General features: G+C 35.9%; 2 protein-coding genes and 1 pseudogene across 2 annotated transcripts; 2 read left to right on the top strand and 1 right to left on the bottom strand.

Moving 5' to 3' along the window:
* Positions 1 to 2,558, bottom strand: LOC123208722 (RHOMBOID-like protein 1). Its single transcript, XM_044626242.1, has 7 exons — positions 2,541 to 2,558; positions 1,859 to 2,270; positions 1,555 to 1,718; positions 1,071 to 1,234; positions 703 to 959; positions 398 to 524; positions 1 to 303 (listed from the first exon to the last, which is right to left on the bottom strand). The coding sequence occupies exons 2-7, from the start codon at positions 2,176 to 2,178 to the stop codon at positions 181 to 183; spliced, it is 1,155 nt and encodes a 384-aa protein (XP_044482177.1). The 5' UTR covers positions 2,179 to 2,270; positions 2,541 to 2,558; the 3' UTR covers positions 1 to 180.
* A 1,400-nt stretch (positions 2,559 to 3,958) lies between these two features.
* Positions 3,959 to 8,917, top strand: LOC123211998 (oxysterol-binding protein-related protein 3A-like). Its single transcript, XM_044631010.1, has 10 exons — positions 3,959 to 4,230; positions 4,892 to 4,985; positions 5,509 to 5,625; positions 5,727 to 5,799; positions 5,880 to 5,998; positions 6,204 to 6,325; positions 7,134 to 7,310; positions 7,790 to 7,934; positions 8,161 to 8,339; positions 8,550 to 8,917. The coding sequence occupies exons 1-10, from the start codon at positions 4,130 to 4,132 to the stop codon at positions 8,788 to 8,790; spliced, it is 1,368 nt and encodes a 455-aa protein (XP_044486945.1). The 5' UTR covers positions 3,959 to 4,129; the 3' UTR covers positions 8,791 to 8,917.
* A 69-nt stretch (positions 8,918 to 8,986) lies between these two features.
* Positions 8,987 to 18,866, top strand: LOC123224688 (annotated as a pseudogene).
* Positions 18,867 to 21,326: the final 2,460 nt, after the last annotated feature.

Raw genomic sequence — 21,326 nt, 5'->3', positions numbered from 1 at the left:
TATCCAAAATTAAGCAACCAATTCAACTATTGCTAACACCATGAAGGTCATTTACATAAAATTGAAGAGAGATCTAAATATGTATAATAGAAACAGCAACAGGGAATGGAATTACAGAGGGTTCATACATCTAAACGGCTACTGACAAACAATATCCATCCCTCCTGTATTTAACATGAATCAACTGCAAAGCTGACTGCATAATCCCTCGATCTGAGAAATGGTTGGATCCGACATATTGTAAAAGCTAGACTTTCCATTACTCGAACATGTCATATTTAGCTGGTTTCCCACTTGGCTGGACTGCAATAATCAAATATTTGCACCCATCAAACACATTATATCATAAGATAATGCATTTCAACTACAAATGAAGAGACAGTATTAGTGTAGTTACCGAGCAGTATGCAGCATTCGTCGAGCAGCTCCATTTCGATGTAGGGACACAAGACAAGTAATGACACCAGGAACAATGATCATTTGCATCAACTCCTCGGAGAAGCATAACCAGGCCAACAGTTAACCTGCAAAGTTAATTAAAAACAAAACTTAGTAATTCAAAACAAAATTTAGATTTTACAGTGCCCAGTGGGCTGTTAAAAACAGCAAAATTAATGGTTCCTCAAACAGCAACTTTGTATAAAGGATTATATAACTGATCAATGGGGGATTAGAGATGAAAAAGAGATTGAAAAAGCTTACCCCACAATTAAGAGGATTAGAGAAACAAGCCAAAGTACGCATTGATAAATCTTGAATTTACGGCTGGATGAAGTAGAATATCCAGGAGGAGAATATCGTTTTGCAATCCATCCGAACTGGGGGCGGATAAGAAACACAAACCCAAGAAGAAACCCGGTAGCAAATCCTCCAATATGAGCAAAGTTGTCAACATGAGGGAGGATTCCCACAGCTAAATTTATAGCAATGATTACCACGAGAGTCACAAATGCTGCAATCTGAACAGACCACCAAAGTTGGATGTAATTAGAGAGGCCAACAATGTAACTTACAGTAGCAACATTCATTTTGGAAATCCATAGTTCAATAGAAAGCATTTCAAAAAGTACCTTGTTGGCATACGTTGTCCAATTAGTGATAAGTTCTGAAAGCATGCCTCCAAGTAATCCAAAAAGGGCACCAGATGCACCAACAGAGATATTTGACTGGATGAAAAGAGCTGAGAATAAACTCCCACCAAATCCAGAGATGACATAGAGCAATCCAATCCGAACTGTATATGAACAAGCAATATTCTCAATCAGCAACAAGAAGGATGGTGAACCAAAACAACTTCCAGTGAGTCAAAATTTTGCTAAAAATCACATACTGAGGCTTCATCACAAAGACTCATAGCCAATTTATCAATTATAACAAGCAAAAGAGAGTCCCAACAGGCAAGTGTATTGCAAGAATTGACAGAAAATTATGAAATAGAAGTCGAATGCCACTGGAAGCCTTAGTCTGATTGCTGCTTAAAGTCTTAATATCTCATAATTTCAACTGCATCATGATAACAAAGGAGAAATACGCATATTTGATTGAAAGACATACCAAATCCAAATTCTTGTTCAAGCCGAATTCCGATAACTAAAAGACTCAACATATTTGCCAGAATATGAAGAACTCCTCCATGTAACCAATTGCAAGTGATGAGACGCCAACCCTGGTGTTGGTGGACCACTCTATTCACATCTAAAGCTCCCATCTTCTGCAGCCTAAATAAACAAAGCAATAAACACATCAAACTTTCTCCACCACAAAACCCACAAATTATTCAACAAATGAACTAAAACTAAATAGAAAGAACATACATCTTAGTTCAATTTCTGGTAAATTCGTAGACATAAGTACTTACGTGATCGAGGAGGGACCAAGCAGAGGATTCTCCTTAAAGGGCTGAAAGGAGAATCTACCCAGAAATGTAGCAATGCAACCGACCGAGTTCTTGGGACAATTGTTGACGTACATAGTGATGACAAACACGATGATATTTGCTACCACAAAGCAAGGAATTAACCAAGGAACCCATTTCTTGAAATGTTTGATTTCTTGAAAAACAACTGGAGTTGGCCTCTGTGTCTCTAAATCTTCTGGGTGTACAACGTTGCTGTTGCCCAGCCTGGAATTGGCCCTGATTTGGGCTCCTGATAGGGATTTTTTCTCTTTCGTCGCCATTGAAACTCTAACTGGTTTGGCAGATTGTGATCAAAACGATTGCAACAAATAGGCAGATGAACTGGTTTGAAATCCTAATGCAAAAGCAAAGCCTGGTCAGGAAAAGAAGCGGTAAGTCAACAGCCCACCAACTTCAAATACATTTACACGTAAAATATGTCATCAGAAAACCTACTCCAATCTAACCCAACAATTTTTTTTGTTTCTTTTCATACAAATGTTTGCCTAGTCATGGATGTTGTGGTTACTTCATTGGAAAAAAAAATACTTAAAATAAGAAATTTCAATTGCAAAGAAAAGTCGTCCAAACGGTTAAAAGTATCTATTATCTTGATTTTATTTAATTATGCACTGATATTTACAAAGTCATCCCCATAAGCTTCGGCTAATAATTTATCGGTCAAACTGTTTCCTGCTATATCAAAACTGAAGATACAAGCACGACCCGGCTCCAAATAAGAATGTTCTCAATAGTAGACCGAGTCATCCCGACGGCTGTTGTAAATAAATAAGAAAGAAAATACGAAGCATATGCTCGATCAGAAACACGTTGCGGCGGCTGCTGGCTGTGCATGTGCATGACAGAAATTTATAGATAAAGTTATCAGGACGGCAGCGAGAACCAATTCATCTATCTGCATTTCTATTTTTATTTAAATTTGATAATGGCCCCGTGATAGGATAAGATTTGATCCGAATCAAATTCAAGCTTAATAATAGAATTTGAGTTTGAGTTCGGGCTCATCAAACTCGTTATATTTGAGTTCGGTTCAACTCATTTCAAATTCGAATTTTTAATTAATTTGTTATTAAAACGATGTTATTTTAATACATATTAATTAAAATGATATCGTTTTATATCGAAAATTTTTATTTTCAAATTTTGGCAAACAAACTCAAGCTCGGCTTGAGCTAAAAAATATTAGTTCAAATTGGCTTAAGATTGGCTTGTTTTAAAATTATTTGAACCTAGCTCAAACTCAAATTCGAATAAATTTGATTCGAATCTAATACTATTATTCAATGCCCACTTATTATATGCTGATATATAATCTTTACAGATTACTCACTGTTAAGACAGTGATTTGATTGTCTTTCTCCAGACCATGTCAAAAGTATTTCTTTATGTATGAAAATAACAGGTTTTCTCGACCCACTTCCAATTTTTACAAATAACTAAAATCATTACTGTTAACGAGTTCATGAAATTTTACTTTGAAGTAAATTACTATTTTCCACCAAAGTTTGGGAAAAGCATAATTTTTTCTTCTTTGGACTTCTAAAATTGAACTCCTTTTAAGGGAAATTGTCCTGATAAAATGGTAAATTTTCTTATTATCTTCAGCAAAAATTAGTAATTTACTCTTTACTTAACTATTTTATTGTAATAAATGATAACGAAAAAAGCTATTTTTGTATTATTATTTATTATAAAATAAAAAATAAATTATACTGTTTTTATTTTTTCGATAACTACAAGAATATTTTCACTATTTAGTTATAAACTGAGGTGATTCTTGTTAACCAGGTTAACCTTCCAAGCGGCATAACGCCGTAAGGGAGAATCTGGACGGAGTGTAACTTACCGTGCCGGCAGTTTTGTAGGTTTGTGATTTGGCGTGGTTTCGCAGGCCTATTTACCAGAAAGTTGCCGATTTGGGATTTACAACGTCAGCTGAACCCCACACTCCCTCATAAACGCGTGAAGACACATACATCTAGAATGCAACGCGCACTCATACGTCTTTCTTAATTTTTACTTTAAAACAAAGAACCGCCAACGGCAAGCTTCATCTATCCAGCTGTTCCTCTATAAAATAATCAAAAGAATTTCCAATATAATTTGCAAATTTTTAACTAAAATTCATCAATATAACGTACCTCTAGCTCTGTTCTGGTCTTGTTCGTTTCTTAGCGTCAAGGATTTTCACTTCAGATTGGTGATTCAGTGATGGCTTCTAATGAACCGAAGCAAGGTGGTGGTGGTTTCTTCGCCTCCATCGCCGCCGGTTTGTCGACTTTTGGTTCCGCCATGACCAAATCCGTCAACGGGTACGTTGACTTCAACTTTCTATGAAGACTTATTTGCTGATTTGATTTAACTATGCATTATTTTACCTTAAATATCTAAAACTTAGAAGCTTTTTGATCTCGGAATCTCAGTCGCCTTCATAATTGTGACGGTAATACCAACAGTTAACTGCTTGAAGTATGTTCACAGTTCATCTTTTAGTCGTTTGAATTAAACGAACTCCTCGATTAGGAGTATCTATTACTAAAATAGGCTGGTGTCTCATGCCTAGTTTGTAAATTATCAGTTTGCTCAAGATCTTAATTCTCTTAGTTTCACAGGACTTGATTATTGCTTTTTTAAGGCTATCTAGGTACCCGGGATAAGTGGGAACAAATAATATGGTGGTAGTTGAAATTTGAAAATAAGAAAACGAAAGTTACTCCATAAATAACAGGATTTTATTCAATGATAATACGGATAGTGTCTGGTTATATCTGTCTTGTCTAACCTTAAGACTTCTCTATTCGTTGACATTCAATATAGTTTGTGTTTAATCATACTGGTATTTGACATACAGCATCAAACTGTTTAGATAATATTAAAAATAACGCAATGCACAGAGTTGGATTACGGTGCCTGTATCATGATCCCTTTGTAATTATTCTGACATGGTCACATTTTGGTGGTTTTGTCATTCAGTTTATTGGGTTATGAAGGGCTGGAAGTTATTAATCCAGAAGGAGGCACAGAAGATGCTGAAGAGGAAGCAAAGAAAGGAAGATGGAAGCAAGAGGTGAGAAGAAGATTACTTTCTCTTTCTTGTTCTCTCTCTATATATACACACACTGACATACTAGAAAGAGTATATTTCATTAATCTTCCCCACAATTTGGCCTAATTATAGATGGACCCTGGTTTAGAAAAATACTAGAGGCCTCTTTAGTGGGGAATGTTTTGACATTATATGTGTTAGAGCTTAGGATCATGGTTTATGTATATTTTGTTGAATCTGTACTGTAATCTTATAGTAATGAAGTTTAATCTATTTAATGCGTGGTGTGCCATTGTCCCAAGTCAAATATCTTGGAATGGATTTGTGTTGGGAGCACATTTTACATCAATTTAGATGACAGTATCTTTGTGAAACATTCAAATGTTGCAAATCTAAATAACATAAAAGAACATTTGTCTGCCCACCAACTAGTACATTAAAGTTTTTATCAGAACACTATTGGATGTTCAGTTGTTGGTTTCGTCCTATGGTATAATTGATCAAAGAGATGTTTATTCACTTTTTGATGTTTTAACTTTTTCAGGACCGGGACGGTTACTGGAAGATGATGCAGAAATATATAGGATCCGATGTACAATCGATGGTGACACTTCCAGTACTTATTTGTGAGCCAGATACAAATCTTCAGAGAATGGCAGAGGTTTGTGTTTTTTGTATTTTGTCTGCATTAGTTCTAAGTTCTCATTCTATTTTATGTTTTTCTGCTATAATATTTCACATATCATTTTTGTTTTCTGACAGTTGATGGAGTACTCCAACCTGCTAGATCTGGCAGATAAATGCGAGGATCCTTACATGAGATTGGTGTATTCTTGTAAGAACTATTTTTACTCACCTCCATATCTCTCCCTTTGCATTTTTTCATTTTGTGGGACTTACAGTTTCTGATTGCAGCATCATGGGCTATATCCGTCTACTATGCATACAAAAGAACCTGGAAGCCCTTTAATCCAATTCTTGGTGAAACTTATGAATTGGTTAATCATGGTGGCATTACATTTATAGCCGAACAAGTGAGTTTTGTAGTCCTAATCTCCTCACCATCTCTCTCTTTCTCTTTGTTGATGCTTTTGATGGAAACAAGTAATCATTCATTTTTGAGATTTATCTAGGTTTTTATTGGGAAAACTCATAAACTTTTGAAGAAGCTAGTATTTTTGCTTGGTCTTTTTTATTACTTGCCTGTTTTGAGGTTTTTAATTCATATTTTTCTTTCAGGTTAGTCATCACCCTCCAATGTGCGCTGGGCATGCTGAAAATGAGCACTTCACTTATGATGTGACTTCGAAGTTGAGAACAAAATTTTTGGGAAACTCTATTGATATTTATCCAGTTGGAAGGTGAGTGGTGTATAACTTTCCCGTGTCTCTGAGGCTTGACTTTTGTTGATATTTTGCCCTGTCTTATAAAAGAAAATAATTTCTATATGATGATTTATCGGTATTGGTATTGCAATATGTGAGCATGAGTTTTACTTTTCTGTGTTTACTCTTATAAAATCTAAATTATAACAGGTATCTTATATTTGATTTAAGGTGGTACTTAGAACTCTTACAGCATGCCAACATAACAGTTCTCGGATATGGTTGTGAATAATCATTACCTGCCCCCCTTCTCTAAATTATGGATTTAGGTTTTAAGGCTTTAAAGTTTCAGGTTTTCAGCATATTCTTGAAGTGCTTGCAGAAGTTAAATTCATGTGGACTAGTTTGTGGAAATATAAAACAAAGATCATAGTTGCTTTGATGTTGATAGAGTATTAATTTTACTTGTAGATTCCTCTAATATAGTTGCATTAAGGAGGATCTGAGTGGAATTTTTCTGAGGTTTCCTTGTTTATTTTGCTTTGTATCCTCTGACAGAACCAGAGGGAAGAAGTTTTTCTATGCAATTGAAACTATCATTAATTATGATATGCATTACTTGATTAGTTGTGGCTTAGAGATGGTCCCTTTTTCATTTTTGAAATATTTAGTTGTCCTTGTTCATATCTATTCAATTTGTGAAAATTACAGTTTCTTATCATTGATCTCATGATTAAGCATGATTTTTGTTTACATACTATGATTGTTCTGCTACATATTTTGGCTTATAGGATAAAGTTTGCATATTGTACATGCATAACCTTTTTGATAAATCCTTTTGCAGGACACGTGTGACCCTCAAGAGGGATGGAGTAGTTCTTGATTTGGTGCCCCCTCCCACAAAAGTTAACAACTTAATTTTTGGACGAACTTGGATTGATTCACCAGGGGAGATGATCATGACAAACTTGAACACAGGAGACAAAGCCGTGCTATATTTTCAACCATGTGGATGGTTTGGGTATTACTTCTCTTCCTTGCTTATTTTACAGTGCATGCTTAAAGATCTTAATGATTACTTTGTCTTGGATACAGTCTTTATTTTATTTTATTTTTTTGGGGAAAAAGGGAGGGGGGGGGGGGGGGGGGGGGGGGGTGTTGTGTGTGTGGTTGACCAGTGGGGTGCATAAGGTAGCTTGCAGAATTAAAAAGACACTCTTTTCATCGTTTTATGTAGCTTATCAAGTTTGACTTTATCTTTTCTCAGTCATGTTGCTTCTAAGAATTGTCTTGATGATTTTTTCCCTTAAAAGTAGTCGTGTATTTAAAATGGCTGAAAAGCATGACCAGATCATCCAGGTTTTCTCATGGAAGAAGGGACTAATACAGAAGCTCTATCTTTTTTGTGATCATTAATATAGTACAGCGAGTATAGTAGCTGGTTATAATAAATGTTTGTCTTGGATTGTTATACTTGAAATTTTAACTCATTATTTGCAGATCTGGTCGTTATGAAGTGGATGGTTATGTATATAATGCTGATGAGGAACCCAAGATATTGATGACTGGGAAATGGAATCAGTCAATGAACTACCAACCTTGTGACTCGGACGGGGAACCTCTTCCAGGCACTGAACTAAAGGAGGTTAGTTTTGTCTTTCAAGTTTCTTATTTGTTTGTACCTGTTCTAGCCTTGAAATTTCCAATCACTCAGTTGAGAAAATTTCTCTGTTCTTCAAATAAACCATTTATCAAAATTTTTTCGGTTGAACCATAGTGATAAAAAGAGTGTGAATCTATGAAGTTTTTCAACAAACCTTTAAAAGCCTCCATACATTCTGTTATTAGTTAGTCATTTTGTCTGTTTGTAGGTTTGGAGAGTCGCTGACGCACCAAAAAATGACAAATATCAGTATACATATTTTGCTCACAAGTTGAACAGCTTTGACACTGCTCCTAAGAAGTTAATGTCATCAGATTCTCGTTTACGTACTGATAGGGGTGCTCTAGAAAATGGTGACCTCTCAAAAGCTGGTTCAGAAAAGACCAGGTCCCCTCTCTCTCTCTCTCTCTCTCTCACACACACACACACACACACACTCAATGGCATGCAAGCCGGGACATTTATACCATTCACATAAACATTTTTTAAATTTTATTGAGCAAAAAGAGGGCCTAATCTCTTGTATGGCTCTATTCTGCTTCTCAAAACTCAACTAGGCAATGTCTCAAATATAATTGATTTTTTACTCTGTTTTAGATTGGAAGAGAGACAGAGAGCTGAAAAGAGAACTCGGGAGGCCAAGGGTGATAAGTTCACACCAAAATGGTTTGACATTACTGATGAAGTGGCCTCTACACCTTGGGGTGAATTAGAAGTGTACAAGTACAATGGCAAGTATGCTGAACATCGGGTGGCTTTAAATAGTTTGAATAGCAATGAAGAGATGAATGCAAAGTCAACTGAATTCAACCCCTGGCAGTACGAAGATGCTGAATGAACATGAATCATATGGATTTCTGTATACTGTATGTATTTTTTAATTCTTTGTTCACTCTTGTTATGTTAGCTAGTATCAAATTATGATTGATCATTACATAGCCTTTTATGCAGTTTTGTTTTGTTTATATTGCATGTAGTTTCATACTTTCATTGTTCTGTTTTCTCTGGTCTGGTCCCTTAGATTGGTCATAGAATTAAATTAATTAATTAAAATATTAAATATAAAATATACATGAACGTGTTCAAAAATTATAATATTAAAAGAATTATCAACTCAATACTACAAATATCAAAATAAAAAAAAAATGTAAAAAAGGGAAGAATATTTGGCTTTAATCGGAGCCGGGTTGGGCTAAGTCAGTTTGGGCTTCATGTCTTGAGAGAGGACAGTCTGTTTAAGCGGGGAAAATAGTGGCTCTTGTACCGCCATTCTCGGTAAAAAATTTAGCCCTCATGTCACCTATCACTTCTAATCCACGTGGCTTCACGCGCTTCCCCTCCTTCCCCAACTGTCACGACTCTCTGTTTCATCACCAGTCCTTATCCCCATCTTTCAAATTTTAATACATATATTTCGAAACAAAATATTGGAAAAAATTGTAATTTCTGAACGTCAAAATTGTCTTGAATGAGACCTTGATGGATTGAAATGACACCTGTAGACGAAATTAAAACGGAGATTTTCCAGATCTTTTAACATTTTTACAGTCTTATTGCGTATTATTAAAGCAAAATGACGGGTTACTTACGAAGCATGTTCGCTCTTTTATGGTAATAATAACAAAATGTGTCCAAAGGGAATATACTTAAACACGAAACAACGAGAGCTACAACTAATCCTTGGCCTAAATTTCTGGGAAAATTGCCCAACAAATGACGTCTGTTTTAATTTGAACGAGATGAGATTAATCCCCATGCATGGAGAGGCCACCACGTGTCAGCTTTAAAACTCAAGTGGGGGTGAATGGATCACCCTGAATGGTGGAACTGGTCCTAAGTGCTTCGTCTCACCTTCACAAGCAGGTGAACTCTCGTAATGATACCGGTCATTCCAGTTAAAAGCCCACAGAATTGATTATTTATTTATTTACTACGCAAGTTCTTTGGGTTTGAGGAAATTTTATATGTTTGTGTGGTTTTCAGGGGGTTTTTGGTTGATCAGACAAAAGGTGACTAACTGTGAGGTTGGAGTTTATGTTTTGTCTTCAAATATTAGGCTTTGAACATGCTTAATTAACTGAATGTCTGTTTTCAGGCAAAGTTTTTACCTTTAACTGAAAAAAGTTCTCATCATTTAAGGGCATTGTTTCATCAAGTGATACAAGTTTTGCCTCAAGATGAGACAAGTTCAGATTTTGTTACTCTTTAGCGTTTTCCCTTGTGTCCATTTAATTTTTCTGTTCAGAAGTTGTTGAAATTCATTGAATGGAATGTGAAATTTGAAATATTTTTTTTATATCACAAAAGCCATGATCTTTCTGTCATTTTAAGTTTTATGTTGAAATAGGTATATTGTTGAAAACCCATTTGCTGTAGTATGTAAATTTTCCTCTGTTCTCTTTTTATATGTAATAATCTTTGTTTTTTCACCACATAGGATTTTTTAAATATTTACTACTTATTTACAATGTTGTTATAGTTGTCAAAGGCGTGATCTTTATGATCTTTCTTCTGCTGGTCATTTATCTCTTGCTGTTATAATTGTTGATGAACTATTGATCCTCAGATCATGACAACTTTGGAGAATGCTGAGTGACTGGCTTTGGTTGAAGTTGTTTAAGTATAATATTATTACATTTATTGGTGAAATTGTTTTATCTGACTGATGATTGTGATAGATAAACCCAGAAAGCTTTTGCGGCTTCTAACAGGACCAATCTAAGGATTTGTATTTGTTTCGTTCATTGCTTTGAAATAAGTTATGTTTTTTGTTTTGGATGTGAAGTTTTTATTTGTTTGTATGTGTTTGCTTCTTATGGGAAGTGGATAATCTTCTTTACTGAAGATCAATGGCCTAATTTTTGCTGACAGAAGCTTTTGTTTGTGTCCTTTTCTTTTCGCCATGCTGTTCTTAATTTTTAACGATTTTTATCTGAAAGTTATAGATTCTTTCTTTCATTGAAATAAGGATGTTATTAGTGCTGGAAATACTCATTTATTATTTTCTTTTCTCCGCTACTTCGCTGGTTCATTTACTATGTTCTTGTCTGTTATAAGCAAATGCAGAATTTGTGTCATTGTTTTTAAGTCGAGATACCATTCAGTTTTGTTGTATGCTTTTATTGAGGAAGCCCTAATCACTTCCAATTATGTTTTCCTTTCAGGGTAGTTTAGGTCTGCATACTCAAGCTAGCCAGCTTGTTTTATTTAATGAGTTCCTCTTTTTGTAATGAATGTATGAGATATGGTGTTGCAGAGGTGGTTGGATTATGGTTTCAGTGGTTATGAGGTGCCTGTGGTTCCTCGTGCACCTAGATCAGTTAGGGTAAATAAGTGCTTACTGCTTTAGAGTTATATTTGTGTATTAAGAGTTGATATTCTGATGGGAACCTGGGTAACCCCTCACTGCCACTGCACTTCTGAAGATATCTCACCCAAAGCTTAATCACCCAACTAAAGCAACTGCTGAACTGCGTAAATTCCAGCCAAGACAGAACACACAAATGTAAATAGCGCAGAAAAATGTGCTGTATTGATGGAGTTATAAACTTGATTACAGCAGTTTTCTACCAATACAATGACTATTTCTCAGCTGTTACAATTGATTAACACAAATTTACAGAACAAATACAGATTTCCAGCAAGGCACAACTCAGTAACACTGAACTGAGTTCCAAAAGTATTCACAAAACAACTCCAAAAACCATAGCCAAAGGCTCCCTTGTTCAGCTTTCGAGAGGCTGACTCTCTCCCGCTCACTCTACTCAAATTTTTCCCTCCTCCCCTCTTTCCAGCACCTGCTCTCCTTTTAACTCTTTTCCACAGCTACTTCTCTCTCTCCTTCCCCTGTTTTGCCACATTTCATATTTTTAGTGGCTGATTTTGCATTAGGATAACAGCTTCCGATTTTGCATTTCCCTTTTATACCCTCTCTTTTCCTGCAGGAAATAAATAAATATATGAGTCCTAACATTTCCCCTCCCATCGAGAGGCACCTTGTCCTCAAGGTGTGATTGGGGAAAAAGATATTGAAGGTTGTTGCATGATTCCCAAGTCCACTTGCAATCCGGCAACCCTTTCCACTTATTAAGCAATTCAAGATCACTATAGGAGGAATACTTGTATTCTGATACACCTTCAAGCCTTTCATGTCGCCACATTTTTTTCAGATCACGAACAAGGCTACGAATATCACAGCGTGCAGAAAAGTTCACAACAGCCCATCGTTCTATCTTTGTTGGCTCCACTTTAGCAAAATTAGTACTTATTGAAATGCCACATGAACGTAGCATTGGTTCAGCATCATGCTTGCCATTTCGTAGAACATTAGATAATGTATTCATCCTTTCTTGTGGCTTCTGCCTTGATTTTTCCACAAGCAAAGCTCTCTGTAGAGTGTTAAGAGCTTTTGTGTAACGTTGTAAGGAAACCAAAGAACAAAGCTTAAGTGGGGTATATGTAGGGCGTTTTGGCTTCCCAACATTGATGCAAGGAATATCTGCTGAATATCGTAAATCCATACTGTGATGATTGACAAAGTAGTCATAAACAGTTAATTCCTGGGACTGAACTTCACCATCCTCATCCCTCACATTTTTCTGCTTGAGTGAAAACATCTGCTCTCTACAGGGTTTCTCACTCAATCCAGTTATCTTGTACTCTTGGTTGGATGGAGCCACCTTGATCCGTAGATTCTTTAGTGTTCGTTTAGCCTTGGCCCAGTCTATTGCATACGGATCCCTGACGTGTTGATTGGCTATTAGAAAATCAAAAATGGGGCCAGGCTGTATAATCATTGTAGTTGATACATCAATATTCAGAGACAAGCCTCCCTGAGTGGTTCTAAAGCTAGAATGAAACCCTCTTACAGTTACTGTAGGGATTGAGCAAGAAAAGTTGACACACTGGAGCTCATCATAGTCTTTGAAGCTGTCAACATCATCCATTACTGCATCAGTAGTTTCCTGAACCATATACTTCCTTTCTACTGCACAGAGTAACCTTGTGGCTGGCCGAGATAGGTTGATGCCTTTAATTGAAAATTGTGCCCTCTCTGACGCAGATATTGCAATTGGCTTGACAGTAAGAATTTGACTGTAGCTGTTACTTCTAAGAGGCAAGGATGTGTCTACAACAACATGACCACTGTAAATGAATGCTATCTGATGTTGCACCCTAACATAAACCCATCCAGTTGTCCAGAAAGAGTCATTATAGAGGTCCAGAAGGCTCCTCAAACTAAAAGTCAAATCACAACAAAGTTCCTCCCAAACAGCTTCAGCCTGACGAATATAAATCGTCAGAATGACACAACCAGGCCTAGTATAGCTCTCCATATCAGTAGGAATGTGAGATAGCCACTCAAGTATCTGTGCTCGTAGGACACAAGGAAAATCATTTGGTTCTTTCCCAAATAGCTTAAACACAATCCGATCTGTGCGGCTCTGAGCATCTCCACTGGAACTAGAAGGTGACTGGGCTGATGCTGAATCTGAGTTCCCACTAGTCTGAGGGGGACTCGACTGTTGAGAGTCTATTTGGACCCATGAAGGACAATCAAGAGAGCTATCCCCCAGATTTGCAGGAACAGACGGTCTCTCAACATCTTCTGTGCCATCATCTGAGTCAACATATATGTCATTCAAATCAAAATTATTCATTTCGATCTGCCTTGCAGCACCATCTTGAACTTCTGCACCCCTGGCATTATGAGCAGTTGGACCTTGCTGTGGCATCTCAGATACAGATACACTGAGATGTTGTCTGAAAGGCCCAGGAGGACCTTGACCATTTGCGATCAAAGCTGAAACAACTTCTGGGTTCCCAACATGAGTGCAATGATTCATTATATTTTGTGAATCCTGCAAGAGTCCTGCTATGCTTCTTCCTCCGTTTTCACCAGCAGGACTAGCAAGGCTCCTTAGAAGATGAGACAGCAGATTTTGATCTGTCTTCTGGTCTGATCTATTGGAATGCATATTAGATTGCGGAAAAGATGGGCTCATATTTGGTATGGGCCAATTGGGTTTCGGGTCGGGTCTTGGGTTTGGTTTTTTATTAGGTATGATTAATTGAGTATGGTGGTTTGAATTTATTGGTGTAAGGGTTTTTGGGCTGGAATATATAATGTATAGGTTGAGTTGAGTTAGGGCTAGATTGAGTCTTTGAGAATTGGGTTGTAATGGATTTGGATTTAATTGCAATGGGTTTGGGTTATGGGCTCCTGGGTTATTCCAATTTGGTTTTGGATTGGGCTTAGTAGTTGGATTTGATTTTGAGTTGAGTAAAAAACGTTTTGGGCCGGAATCAATTAGTATGGGTGTGATTGGGTATTGGGCTAGGTTTAATAGTGATGGATTTTGGTTTAATGAGTTGGGTTTGGGCTGGGTAAATGGGTTATTGGGCCGGGTAGGGTTATAAACCCTTCTTCCTCCTCCTCTTCTTTCTTCATGGGCGCCTCCTTCTCCAGCATTCAGCATCTTCATCTCAGGAACGCTGCAACCAAGTGAGAGAGTGAACTCTGACCGCTGGATCTCGTTGGCATCGTCCACTTTTTCACTGTATATTGCCGATTTCTTCTCCCAGTCACCTAAATCGACTATTTTCTCGCCAAAATTCTCAATCTCAACTTCTTTCCCCCTTTTTTCACTGTCAAATACGATTAGGACGCCTTCATCATCCAAATCGTCTTCTTCCACCACAAGAATGGCCCATGATTTGCGCTTACAGTCATGCTTCGGCTCTTTCTTGTCGTCACAGCGAGGACAAATTTTGTTCGTCATCGATTCTCGAAGTTCCCATTGAGTCAGTCGTCGAACCATCCACCAACGCCCACTATCTTTGATGAAGTCGACTTTCTCCATCCTTAGAATCGGTGCTCTGATACCAATTGATGGGAACCTGGGTAACCCCTCACTGCCACTGCACTTCTGAAGATATCTCACCCAAAGCTTAATCACCCAACTAAAGCAACTGCTGAACTGCGTAAATTCCAGCCAAGACAGAACACACAAATGTAAATAGCGCAGAAAAATGTGCTGTATTGATGGAGTTATAAACTTGATTACAGCAGTTTTCTACCAATACAATGACTATTTCTCAGCTGTTACAATTGATTAACACAAATTTACAGAACAAATACAGATTTCCAGCAAGGCACAACTCAGTAACACTGAACTGAGTTCCAAAAGTATTCACAAAACAACTCCAAAAACCATAGCCAAAGGCTCCCTTGTTCAGCTTTCGAGAGGCTGACTCTCTCCCGCTCACTCTACTCAAATTTTTCCCTCCTCCCCTCTTTCCAGCACCTGCTCTCCTTTTAACTCTTTTCCACAGCTACTTCTCTCTCTCCTTCCCCTGTTTTGCCACATTTCATATTTTTAGTGGCTGATTTTGCATTAGGATAACAGCTTCCGATTTTGCATTTCCCTTTTATACCCTCTCTTTTCCTGCAGGAAATAAATAAATATATGAGTCCTAACATATTCCAATCTTAATGAATTTCTATAACTGGATTTAGGGGAGGGTACCAGTCAGGAAGAAGTACAAGGACAATGTGGTATGTGCTTTTGAAATTTTTGCCACTGTAGCTGGTGAATTATTGCTAGAGACTGGAAGTTCTCCTCCCAAAGATGCTCATGACGGGGTTCAGAAAAATATATATGTAAGTAATCAAGAATGGGAACAAGAAGCTAGGGATAAATGTTTAGAGGCAATCCTACATGAGCCAGGAACTTTTGCAGAGAATTCCTTTCTCCATTTTCCTGGACTGCAAGGGCCCCATCAAAGCTATTCAGTAAATAAGTTTTCACATTCTCCAGGAAATTTCACATTGAAAATCAACCAACGTAAAAAATCTTTGATCAGTCAGAGATAACTTGTTTTGCTGACCAGTGGCCCCATTTTAATGACGTTAATGCAAGCAGAAGCCGTTCTGGCATTGTAGGTCGAGTCTCCCCACATTTTGGGGAAATTTTCAGAGGCCACGTGGATAGTAAAATTGAAATGACGTCTGAAGGAAAACTATCCATTGCTCAAAATGGACAAGCAGACAAGGTCTGTTCTGCTCAACAGTTGTCATACTTCAGCAAAAGGAATGCAAGTCGGGGTCCCTTTGTAAAATTAGGTGAAGCTGCATCAAGAGGAAGTGAACCTTATTCACTGGGCATTCCTGAAAGCAATTTTAGGGCATATCTGTTTTTGGGCTGTACGACTTTTGGACCTTTCTCTAGGAGCTGTGCTTATGTTCAAGTAGATATGAGAGATGATGAAGAAACTTCTCTTAGGTACACTCAGTTTGGTAAAATTGTGACAGCCTACATTAGCTACTGTTGTAGATCAAAGAGTGAGGCATCCGTCTGCAGCCAGTCATTGGAGACTAGCTCCAAAGTTGAGAAGGGGAGCTTATTCTAAAACTGGTCAGTGCCTTTTTTATGATTTAATAAATGTTGGAGTTTGCATTCTGATTGCAGAGTCAATTTAGGTATTATGACTTTACATTGAGTTTGTGACTAGAATAAGTTCTTGTTATGGCCCTGTATTTTGGTGGGATTTCTTTCCTTTATTTGTTCAATTGGCGTCATGAAATTATCATTCAAATTCCATAATCTGTGTATCAATAACTGTTTTTGTTTCTGCACTGATGTACTAGATTGGAAAAGGAATCAGGTTTACTGCTATGGCAGACCTCGTTATACTTGTCAAAGATCTCAAAGGATTTCTCCTTTCAAGAGGAGAAAGTTGTTTGATCAAATCCCTACTTCCACATATGGAGAGTTTCATCATGAAGGCACATATAATTCTCCTTACAAGAGAAGCAATGGTAATAAGTGTTTTGCAGGTGCAACTTTGAAAGGCTACTAGCTTTTCTGTTTCTCCATTTTCTCTCGTGTTTTGGTTTAGGGTTTGGGGTTATTTTCATATTGGCTGAATATTCCCTGCTCTTACATGCAGCAAAAGGGGCATCTCCCTCAGTAGCATCTCAACAAGCACGTCCCAAGTCTAAGTCTAGAGATAGTATTGGTATAAGAATCTGAAAATGCTCTTGTTATATCCCTGTTTTTGACTGGTCATTTTACCAATGGGAGAGCCCTTGACATTGCTTTCTTTCCATGGTTGATATATAGTGAAACTTCGTATCAGACCTTTCAAGATTCCATAACTTTTTATTGAGATTCCTGCAACTGCAACTGTTGGTTCATTGAAGGTGTGTAATTTTACTTGTTTAATTTTTTTCTTTTACCAATTTTTGCAGGATTTTCTCTTTTGCGGAAGCAAATAGATGAAATTTAAGCTGAAAAATTCACACCATGAATAGTTTTTTTTTTTTTTTTTTTGTGCTTGACACATGACAAAAGGTCTTAAATTTTAATCATTCTGGCCTCTTATTCTCTATTGCTAATGTCTAACATCTAGCATTTATGTAGAGAATGGTCATGGAGGCAGCAACGGCTATTCTTGGGGATGATCTGCATGTTGGTATCGTTCTTCAGGGAAAGACAGTGAGAGATGACAGCAAAACTCTACTTCAGACTGGGATTTGTCATGATGACAGACATCGTAATTTAGAGTTTATGTTAGAGCCCAAAAGTGCACAAATTTTGCCTCCTATGCACACTGATGACTCTTGGTTGTTATCTAGTGGCATGCCTCAGGATCCAACTTGGTAAGAAATTTTAGCTTATTGAACAGAGTGACCGAGAGTGCGTTTGACTGGGTAATGGGATTTTTGGGGCTTATATTCCCGACTTCATCTCTCTTCAAATTTGTGTCAGTATGTTCCATGTATCAGGCATTCAGTGTCACTGACTCCACAACCGGAGCCTTCTGATGTGTCTCTACTACCTCAAGAGATGAATATCGATTGCCAAGTTAACAATAATGTTAAGGCTATTTGTTCTCCTGCTGATATTTCAACCAACAATACCATGCCAGATTCCCAAGCTCTGGTTGCAGTACCAGCAGTTACAATGGAAGCATTGGCCATGGTTCCATTTCATAAAAAATCTAGGCATTCTGAGTTTGTGCAGTGCCGGGCTAGAAGACCTTTCTCTGTCTCAGAAGTGGAAGCACTAGTTCAAGAAGTTGAGAAACTTGGAACTGGAAGGTAAGTTTCAACTTCTAATTACTCTTTTCCTTTGGGTTGCATTGAGGTAAGTATTGAGTTCTCTCTTTATTTTCTATTTTTGGTCTAAAATTTGCAGGTGCCGTGATGTTAAGTTAGATGCTTTTGACAATGCAAAACATCGTACTTATGTGGATTTGAAGGTGAGTAATCCATCAAGAATTATACTGTCTCATATATTGTGAATACTTTTTATCTGTTGATTAGGTGTTTAGCTCCCTAAAGGTATAGTTTCCCATTGAAAACAGAAGCCAAGTGGATTTTCTATCAATAACAAGTTTCAAATGGTTCGGGATAAGTGGAAGACATTGGTGCACATGGCAAGAATCTCGGCCCAGCAAAGGCGAGGAGAAACTTTTACCACAGCAGCTATTAGACAGAGTCCTTACTGCCCATGCATATTGGTCCCAAAACCAGGCCAATCAACAGTTGAAAACATTGGTTTAATGCATTGCCTTTTTCATTGGTGTACAGTGAGCTGCCTGCCTGTGGTGATGTAATATAGAACTGTATATATGATTGTGTTGCAGGAACAAGAATTCTCTTAGACAGGGTCCTCACCGTGCACGCCTACTGGTCCGAACACCAGGCCAAACAACAGTTGAAAATAGCGGTTTAAGGCTTCGCCTTTTTCATTGGTGTACAGTAAGCTGCCCACCGGTGGGGATGTAAATATAAAATGATTGTGTTACCGGAACAAGAATTCTGTTTGACAATTGCAATGGTGCAATGCATCTGTATTGAATGTGAACAGATTCAGACCCTTATGATATGATTTTTCTTTGATTTAATATTCCGTATATTAAGTGTGCACGATGGAGATTTAAGGTGGTATCCACATTCTGCAGACAGAACCAGTTAAAGGCAGAACATGCCAACCCAAAGTGTCCCCATAACATTGGATGAAAATGAATATTTTTATGTTTAGGCTGTGGAAGCATATGGAGATACTTAATGTTATTGATAGTCGTTGCAGCAGGTGGTTGCATGGCATGTGATCTGCTCAACCTTTTTTCCCTGTTCAATGGGCCATAATGAGCCTTTTGTATACCATGGAACATTATAAAGCAATATTAGATGTCTTAGTTTTTAATATTTAATAGGTATTCAAATGATATATCATTATTTAATTAATATTTTTTAATTTAAAATAATTTAAAAACCTATTATCTTTGATGTTAATAGACTTTTCACATCTAATTTTATTAATAAAAAATTGAAAATATGTAATAATTCAAGGGTATTAAAAAAAACTAATTAATAATTTGGGTAAATTTATGAATTTTTAAAACTTTTGGGTGTTTTGTTAAATCTCGAGAATAAAATTATAATAAATTGATTCATAAAATCATGAATAATTGACTGGGACTGGATTGGATTAAAGTTCACATGGGTTAGGCAACCTGCATTTTCTAGCAGTCCTCGTGCAAAATACTGGAAAATCAAAGTAAATCATCCTAGGAAACAAGCTATGTCATTTTGGCAACATAAAAAATGTGCTAACATCACTTTCTTCATGCAATGCAATCAATGTTTTCGCACACTCCGACCTTCATTTCCGAACCGGTGTTACATTAAATAAACATTATAATAATATATTTTTAAAATGATCTAAGTTTAGATCTTAATAACTACATAATTTTACAAAAAAGAATAGTTGATTTGGCTTAAAACCATCTGTCGTTGAAAAGGTTTAAGTTCGAGAATGATAAATACAAAATTTTACAAAAAAAAGTCTATTATATAATGTTAGCACAAGAGTTTGATAGAATTGAATTTTATAATTGAACTTTTAACAAATCACAATTTTTAAATACAAATAGTTTTTTATTCAATAGTTAAAAAAATGAGTTTAAATATTGATTCAGACCAAACTAATCACTAAACCGGATCAAACCGGTTCAACAGACTGGTCACAGTATGGGAAAATACTTAAATTAATTAATTATACAGTAATAAATAAGAAAAAGTGTGTGAAATATTATCAGTATTAGCTTATAGAAAGATGACACGTCAGAAAGCACTGAAACTACGGGTCAACCTACGATTGACACGCACTTCAACAAACTGTTTCACCCACTTCCCTTTCCCGCAAATTGAAAGTTCGTCTTCAGTTCAACGTCTCTTTCTTTCTTTTAAATTATCCCAATTACTCCCCTGCGTCTCATCCTCATTATCTTCCATGTATCCACATGACCCCATTTTCATAATTTCACTCACCCCAAAAGTCAACCAATTGATGGTTGATATAATTTAGTTTAAATTATAAAATTAAATTAAATTATTTAAAAATTATAACTTAATTTAATTTAATTTTTAAAATAGTTTAATTTAGACTAAAATTTTTTAAATTATTTTTTAATTCCAATTACTGTTTAAATAATTTTTAAATTGAATCAAATCGTAAACTATATTTTAAAAAATATATATATATATATAATTATATTTTATAAAATTTTTTAATAAATAATTAGGTGTGTAATTTATTTTTTAATATTCATTTTATTATTTTCTTTACATATATATTTTATATGTGTATATTATGTTTTAAAATACTATAATTCAATTAATTTTATTAAATTATATATATATTTATTTATTTATTTATTTAGAAATGAATAGTTTTAAAAGATTTAAACAAGGCAGTTAAATAGTTTATCATATTATATATTAAAAGTTTAATTTATCATAATTTATATTATATTGTATGATACATCTTTTAAAAATTAAAATAATAAAATACTATAATTGACATATTATTATTTTAAAAAATATCACAAATATCTTTAATATTTTAAAATTTTGTATATACAACTCTAATATATTATTATTATTTTTTAAATATATTAATTTATATCAGTGATATTTATCATATCGTAAGATATGAATTGTGTTATATAATATACTTACTTTATTATATTAATTCAATACACCTTATAATATGTATTATTTTCTATCTATATCGTATCATATATAAATCATATATTTAAAAATATTGATAAATATAATTTTAATTATAATTAAAATCAAGTTAAACCATATTTTGAAAATTTTTTAAATCATTTTTTGGATTTGATTTAAAAAATCTATATGGGACCATGCGCGCATTGGAATCAATACTGTGATTGTCCCGTTTGAAACGCCACGTAAGCCAAATGGACCTTTCAGAACACACGTGGCGTTGTTTTAGTTGGAGAGTACAAAGAATCACTGTGTTTTAATTATAGAAAGACAAGTTTGTAATTTAACGG

Source organism: Mangifera indica, chromosome 1 (assembly GCF_011075055.1).
Source record: "Mangifera indica cultivar Alphonso chromosome 1, CATAS_Mindica_2.1, whole genome shotgun sequence".
Classification (NCBI taxonomy): Eukaryota; Viridiplantae; Streptophyta; class Magnoliopsida; order Sapindales; family Anacardiaceae; genus Mangifera; species Mangifera indica.
This window is presented reverse-complemented; position numbering and strand designations above follow the sequence as displayed.

What these genes read in the sequence shown, in the direction of transcription:
- LOC123211998 (XM_044631010.1), top strand. Translation starts at nt 4,130, where the DNA reads ATGGCTTCTAATGAACCGAAGCAAGGTGGTGGTGGTTTCTTCGCCTCC. An exon ending in CATGAGATTGGTGTATTCTT is followed by an intron (nt 5,800 to 5,879) that starts GTAAGAACTATT and finishes TTCTGATTGCAG; the next exon opens with CATCATGGGCTATATCCGTC. An exon ending in CAGGCACTGAACTAAAGGAG is followed by an intron (nt 7,935 to 8,160) that starts GTTAGTTTTGTC and finishes GTCTGTTTGTAG; the next exon opens with GTTTGGAGAGTCGCTGACGC.
- LOC123208722 (XM_044626242.1), bottom strand. Translation starts at nt 2,178, where the DNA reads ATGGCGACGAAAGAGAAAAAATCCCTATCAGGAGCCCAAATCAGGGCC. An exon ending in CTTGGTCCCTCCTCGATCAC is followed by an intron (nt 1,719 to 1,858) that starts GTAAGTACTTAT and finishes TTGTTTATTTAG; the next exon opens with GCTGCAGAAGATGGGAGCTT. An exon ending in CTAATCCTCTTAATTGTGGG is followed by an intron (nt 525 to 702) that starts GTAAGCTTTTTC and finishes TTAACTTTGCAG; the next exon opens with GTTAACTGTTGGCCTGGTTA.